This window comes from Paracoccidioides lutzii (genome assembly GCF_000150705.2).
Source record: "Paracoccidioides lutzii Pb01 unplaced genomic scaffold supercont2.15, whole genome shotgun sequence".
NCBI classification, from domain to species: domain Eukaryota; kingdom Fungi; phylum Ascomycota; class Eurotiomycetes; order Onygenales; family Ajellomycetaceae; genus Paracoccidioides; species Paracoccidioides lutzii.
Window position 1 is genome coordinate 889,420 of NW_015440961.1, and position 7,351 is coordinate 896,770.

The window sequence follows — 7,351 nt, forward strand, 5'->3', positions numbered from 1 at the left end:
AATGAGATTCATTGTGATAGTAAAGGAGTGTGAACACAGGTTGATGTTGAATCCCCCCTTACTCGCACTGAGGGTCAAGGAGATGATCCCCGGAGCCTTGCCTCCTCGACGGTTGAAAACAACCGAACGTCAGGGCGGCAGATTCCATACCCAGGGACGTCCTGATTATTTAAAGACGAATCTACACCCGAAAGTATGGACAACTGCATCCTCCAGCCATGGAGTGGCTGGATCCAGAGACATAGGCGGAGGCAAAAACCTTTCGTGTTCCGCCCCTTCCTACCAATCTCGTTCTCTCAATGGATGTTTTGCACCGTTGCCACGACGGGGTTGTCCAGACGCGCTATCATCCTCGAAGATCTCGCGTTACTTTTCCTTTTATGTTTAAAGAGTTGTACAGTGTTTATTATTATGGCATATCACAATGCATACCACCCTGCATGGATTTAGGTGTTGCTTATTTCTATGCTCTGCATGATTTTTCTTATGTTTATCTGCTCATGGGTAGCGATTGGTTGTTTGTCTCACCTTGATCTGCGATCCGTGGGATTCCCGTTTTTGGTAGCGACTCGACTAGTCGTATTTCTTTTGTTACAGTGCTTACCATTGTCGCAACGCGTGTTCCATTCTTTTTGCAACTTAATTGCTGTATTTTTATTTTTATTTATTTTTATATTTTTTTTTTCTTGGTTGGCGAGGGATATGGTCGTTTGTTGGCATTATGACGCGCTTATCCTGCGACCTTATTGTTATAAGGAAGATGCCTTTGAGAAACCTCCTTTCCGTTAGAACCGCGGGAAGATATACGAACATTTTATATTTCTGGAAAGACAAATGTTCTGTTTCTTAAAGACAATTTCCTCATCAAATAACTATTATGACTCCCATGCTCCTGAAACCTTGTAAATTATTTGAAGAAACAAGGAAACAAGCCACGTCAAACATCAAATCTATAACTACCTACCCATAAAACTCTACCATCCATGTCTTATCCTGCTTCCTAAGATCCTCCACTATTAATATCCAACCCTAGGCGTTCAACTACGAACAAAACCCACCCCTGTTACCACCCCTATCGATATATATTTGCGAAATAATAAAGCTAATCGGGTCAGGTTTAGCCGGTGCCTTGGCTACTGGAGCTATTCCTTTTGTGGCGAGCTCCAGTGTATATCATCTCCTGATCGGTGCAGTGAGCACGGAGTAAGCAGCTGATCGTTGTCTATTGTCATTGTGAAAAGGGGTTTATTGGGCTGCTGGTAATCAATGCAGACTTGATATCCAGTTTCTTCAAGGAAGTCAACTCACCATTTGACGTAGGCCGTCGTCGCTTACTCTTCCAGTGCTACGTATTCTGAAGGAACAGCTTCGCGAAAGGTAGTTATGTCATTGATATATCAGCTTCAATTCAAATGAGGACCCCCTTATCCAATTGTATAGTTTTATGTTTCCCTGGGTTTACAACACTGAAGTTGGTTGATATTGATATTCTCATGTTACTGCTGCAGTGACAGGAACCATCTGAATATGCAGCTTTCTCAATATCCCATCTACGAAAGTCGGAATAAAAGATTTGGGTTGTTGTTTCAATCTCTATTTAAACCCTCTGTCGGTAAAGGCAAGGCATATAGTATTCGATGGTTTCTTGTGCTTCTACTTCCTGATTGCCCATCTGATGCATCCTCGAAGACATGGATCTTATTTTCAGAAGAAATACGTCCATTTTTGTATTCACGAATTGAAACGCTATGCAACGTGCCTGATCTCGGGATTTGGTGGATGCGTAACAAGAGCGCATTGAGTATGCGGCCGCATGTGAGAAGAAACTTCTTCCAGGGCTTTGGACAAGTTGGAAAAGAGTATTCACATCTTCAAGCTGTATTCTACGTGGTTATTTGAGGAGTCCATTCGCCTGATCCAGTTTCAATAGTGGTGCCTCCTGTGAGAGGGAACAGTGACTTGTTTCTTCCTCATTACAATTATTATGTATGGCAGCAAGTTTCAATTCTTCATAACATACTACATACAGTATTCCGTGCATGATCAATCCCATCAGTTTAGTGAATTAAAATTGGGGGAAGTATAGAAATAATAATATTCCCAGTCTGCGAACACAGTATAATTTTACACTCTCAAGCTGGGCCATCTTTTGCCTTTCTGAAGAACTAAGACTCCGGCAACGTTTTACCTCCTTCATCTTCTTGCTCGCGCCTTGATCTAGGGAGTCGGTGGCTTGTTCAAGACGTCCCAGGTGGCGTTTCGACAAGCTTTCTCGGTGTTGTTCGGACAGGTTAGCAGCCAAAGGGAACTGTGAAAATGAACCACAATCTTGGGAACCCCACGCGACAGCCTACAGGGCTGCAGTGGCGTGGCTGCAAGGGGCGAAAACGACACGCCGTCTCCAAATACGAGCTCCTATGACGAGTGCCATACCCACCAGTCCCCGGATGATCTGGTGAGGGCAATGGGGGGACTGTAGCTGAAAATGCCAGATGATAGAACGAGAATAGACAATACAGTCTCAACCATGGAGGTTTTCCTTTTTCTCAGTTCTGTAACTGTAGGGAAGAGCTCCAACAGCTCGCCTCATAAATTTGCGTCTCGCTCAGTTCCACCAACTAGTTAGCAGCAGTTTTCGTCAGCGATGTTTATTACGATCTGATCTTTTATACCTCGCAGTTACGTGTTCGATTCATCTTCATTCTCCACCATGTCCATCGCTCACCTTGTCTCGACATTTTTTAAAAACTAAAGGATAACATTCCTAACCGATGACTATGAGCTATCCACGTAAACGCACATTTCTTGCGTGCGATTTCTGTCGCCAAAGGTCAGTTAGCTCGAGTTTATCCTGCAGTTGGCCTGCCAAGCGGAATTAGCCTTGAAGACCTGTCCTCGCATCGCAGTTCAGACCAGAGGGTACCGTATATGTGTAATATCAGCCCCAATTAGCTTACTGATACTAACATCATTCCACTTTAGAAAACGTCGCTGCGATGGGAAGAAGCCAGTATGTGGCAATTGCACCGAGGCAGAGGCAAACTGTCACTACCAGGAGCTCCCAACTCAGCGGTATGCGCGTTAACTGTCCGTTATTACCTTTAATATAGGGGACATTGACGGGTGCCTTTCATACAGCCTGGAACCTTCAACTATTCCGGCATCAATATCAAGACGATTCGAACGGATCGAAACGTTGCTCCAGACGCATTCGGAAGCAATCGCTTCTATTTCTCAACAGCACGCTTTAAGGGCAGTACCACCACCACAGGCAGCCTCGGATGTTCTCCCCTTACCGGCATATTCAACAACTGGTCCCCCGCCACAGGCTGGTTTATCCTGCACCAATAGACTGCACGCCAAATCTCCATCAGTTTCGCGAACTCCCGTGCCGCCGGTCCCGGATGCCGGTCCCAAATTTGCTGACCCAAATGCGGAATTTCCCTCTTTCATAATCCCGTCAATACATCAGACATCAACAAATAGTCTGCTAGCATTACCAATCGTTAAGTCTTTGGCAGGAGAGTTTCCAGAAGATTACTTCTTTCGAACAGAGTCCCAGCGATCTCCGCCGCCGGGGAGCTGGATGAGTCCCGAACAGAATCTGCCGTATATCAGCAGAGACGTCGCTGATTTGCTAATAGCTACGTTCTTTTCCATGGTTCACCCGTGCCATCCGATTCTAGATCCCGACGAATTTTACACGATATATGAAAACGTAATGGCCACCGGTCTAGATTACAGCTTGCAGTCGGCCCAGTGTCTTGTGGTTTTTGCGCTGGGGGTTCTTGCCTCACAAGCTTCAGGGGCTGGCGCCCGCAGTGGTGACTGGGCTCCTGGGATGGAATACTTCCAACCTGCATTGCAGATTCTCATGGCAGAGTCTGCGGTATCGTTGGGGTCTAACTTACTTCTGCCTCAGACTTTGATATTCGGTGGAGTTTACTTTGCTTATATGGCCCGACCTCTGCATAGCTGGAAGCTCATTCATTTAGCTTCTACAGAGGTGCAGTTGCTGTTGTCCAGGTTAGTGGTGGACGCAATATTTGGGATTACGGAGGGTTCAAGAGCTAAGGTAACGAGCTTGCAGGAGTAAAGATAGCGATGCCGATGAATCTTACAAAGAGCGGATCTTGGAGGCTTGCTGGAGCTGCTTTCTCATTGAATGGTTAGTTTGCACGAATTATCCATATTCCATGAAAAAAGAAAGTAAGAAGGGAAAACCCCGGTTCATCCCAAGTTCATATTATATTTAGTGACCTCCTTGGCGAGTTTAACCTCCCACGGAGTGGAATCGAAACTTTCGTCGATGAGATGCCGTTTCCCAAAGCTGGCAATCTAACCGATCGAGACGGATTGAGCTACCTTGCAGAGATATCGATGAGACGCCTCCTTAACCGAGTTGACAACTCGATATATAGTAGAGGGCAAACCAGCTCCAAGTCTGATGTATCCGCGTTGGCAATGTCTATTGCATCGCTCACAACGATCACGTCCGAACTTGATCAACAACTTTTACTATGGTACAACTCTGTCCCAGATATAATCAAACCAACTCTTGGTGTAGAGTCAGATATCGATGATCGCGAAAGGGTACTGAGGATTCGCTACTATGCAGCAAGGCACATAATTCACCGTCAATATGTTTTATACGCCGTTTCACTCCCGGGAGGCGTGGAGCCAACACAGATGATCTTGGAGAAATCACAGGTCTGTATTGAGAGCTGTCGGCTATTCCTGCAGAATACAGGAGAAATTTTAAAGAAGCCTTCGCAGTACACTTGGACACTTTCGCATTCGTAAGTTGGATTTTTTTTTTTTTTTTTTCTTTCTCACTGGCACTACAGCTACCTTTCCTATATGTCGATTATCATTTAATCTCTAACCGCAGACACTACAAGATCTCTGGGTGCAGTTCTAGTCTTGACCATTGCCTCACAGTCGCCACATCTAAAACATTTGGTTCCAGATATCCTTCCCCTGCAACAAATTCTAATGGACAATACCACAAGATGGGCTGCCCCAGAGTCAAGCTTTGAAACCATTATATGGATTCTAAGCGACATAATAAGAAAACAGCAATCCGCTGATTCTTTTCCACCGCTCTACTCCTTTAATACCAAACCGACACGAAATCAATCTAACATATCCCCAGAATAGAATCAATTTCTCCATTCCTAGGATTTTTTTTTTGATGTTTTGTTATGAAATCTAAAATTAGCACAAGCTCCCCCAGGACTTCAACCGTGGAACTGTTGGTCGCGGAAAAGCTTGTTGAGAAGTGTCCAAATATCCGTGGAATTACTCCCAGAGGCTCCTGGAGTCGGAAAAATCCAACATATTCAAAACTCAGTCAGTCTTCGCAAGTTTAGCTACCAAATCCTAGGGAACTCATTCGGCACTACCATAGCCCCATGACCTCCGATACTCAGAGCTGGTGCGAAGAAATCCCTATACCAGCAAACAGCATCCCCATCCCTCACGCTGCCTGCGAATCGACGTTACACCTTTTCTTCGGTTGAGACCTTCAGTTTCAGAGAAGATGTATGTTGAACAATACGGAGTAGGAACTTGAGAAAAGAGATTTGAGTTGGGAGAGTCGTGCCTTGTCACTTTGGCCATTGCCGCTTGAGAAAGCAAAGAGAGGCGAGAATGAGAGGAATGGACTGAGTGTGAGTTTTATGATACTAGTTGTTGATGTTTAGCAATACTTATGATATCCATGAGTTGTGTAATGAGTGAAAGAATGCTAGCATGAAATATTCCTTGTCATAGAAATAGGGAGGTTATCGGCATGGAAGAAACACATTCCTTTCACAGATAGGAGAAGAAAGGAGAAAGAAAGAAAACATCTCCGGCTCCCAAAGACCAATCTTCTGCCTCCGTAGTTCAGTAACAGTCGCGGCATCGGAACCGCCTAATAGAGTCAACAAACCCTGAGTGACGTCCTCGACCATGCTGTCATATACCTACCTCAAAAAAAAGGTTTCGCATCGTTGAAGTGTAGCCACGGGCAAGCCGGCAGAGTCGCGTATACAAAAAAAAAAAAAATAAATAAAATAAATAAATAAATAAAAAATAAAAATAAAAATAAAAAAAATAAACACTTGCAGCACCCAAACATCATTCCAGTGCCAGACTGCTGTTAATGAGCAAAAGCACAACATACTGCACATGTAGATACCACCACGCTCACCTCAACTCATCTCAATTAGATATTTGATACCAGTGTATTGGACTGGAGAGAAACACTGTCCTGGAATTTTCTGCAGTCAACCAGAAGACATGCTATCAACATACCCTGCCCCCCGAACAATGGGGCGTACCAGTCACAGGGCGCCCCATTCCTTATATCCGCTGGATGCTGGTAGAGAGGGCAAAAGAAATTGGTGATTCCGGATGCGGCGAAAAAGGCACAAATAACGGGAATCTAGGAGGGGGAAGAAAAGGTTGTAAAAAAACAAAAACAAAAAAAAAAAAAAAAAAAAAAAAAAAAAAAAAAAAAAAAAACAAAGAAAATCTGCACATGGATCGACAGAGAAGAGACTGCAACACCACAAATCAATAGAAGTATAAAAGGGGAGGGATAATAGAGGGGCAACTAAGTGAAGTGAGTTGCACGACCTCTTTTCCCGTCAAACCCCCAGAGTCCTATTGGAAGCGTCGCATAACGATGGTAACTATTGATAAGTTACATGATAGAATAAGTTATATATGTATTCACTGTAGTTCAGCAGGATATAATAATCAGTCACTGGTGTTCAACTCTCTTCACAGTCCACGGATGGACTGGACTTGACTGAACTGGCCGACTGACTGACTGACTGTCTGGTTGGTTACAGTGTCACATGACTTCTAAATTGTGGGCATCGAACAACCTCTACCTCGTCCTCCGTAAACAGACAGGGTGTGGGATTTCTGTGTATATTTGATGAGGATAGTTTAACTGTTTGTTTTTGCGTTTATTGATCTGATACGCATCACTAGATTGTAGTTTGAACTCCTTTCTGGATATATATATTTGCCTCGGCGTTCCTGCGTATTGATTGGTGCTCGCTAACCCGCCAGATGCAAGTCACTCCCCATACTATTTATAGCATCATCGGTCTTCCTCTACCCGCCCCAACTTTTGTGCTGTTTAGGCTCCTCAAATCAAACATCCAACATCCTCAAACTTTCCCGTCAGCCCAAAGTTGCTTTTTGATTTGCCCCCCGTCGCCAAACATCGAGACCTTCAACCAGCCTTCACTGTCGCTCTGGTTGTTCTTCCCCCTTCCCCTCCCCCTCCCCTCCCTCCGTCTATTACATCTATGCCACTATTCCTCTCCTCCCCCTGTGTGGCGTGCTGGCC

The 7,351-nt window shown here is 44.6% G+C and overlaps 1 protein-coding gene across 1 annotated transcript; it reads left to right on the forward strand.

Moving 5' to 3' along the window:
• Positions 1–2,777: 2,777 nt before the first annotated feature.
• Positions 2,778–5,160, forward strand: PAAG_05796 (hypothetical protein; the record flags this gene model as incomplete). The annotated part of the gene is made up of 6 exons (XM_015845683.1): positions 2,778–2,830; positions 2,983–3,072; positions 3,139–4,026; positions 4,091–4,168; positions 4,257–4,799; positions 4,902–5,160. The coding sequence occupies 6 exons, from the start codon at positions 2,778–2,780 to the stop codon at positions 5,158–5,160; spliced, it is 1,911 nt and encodes a 636-aa protein (XP_015699909.1).
• Between the last annotated feature and the right edge of the window lie 2,191 nt (positions 5,161–7,351).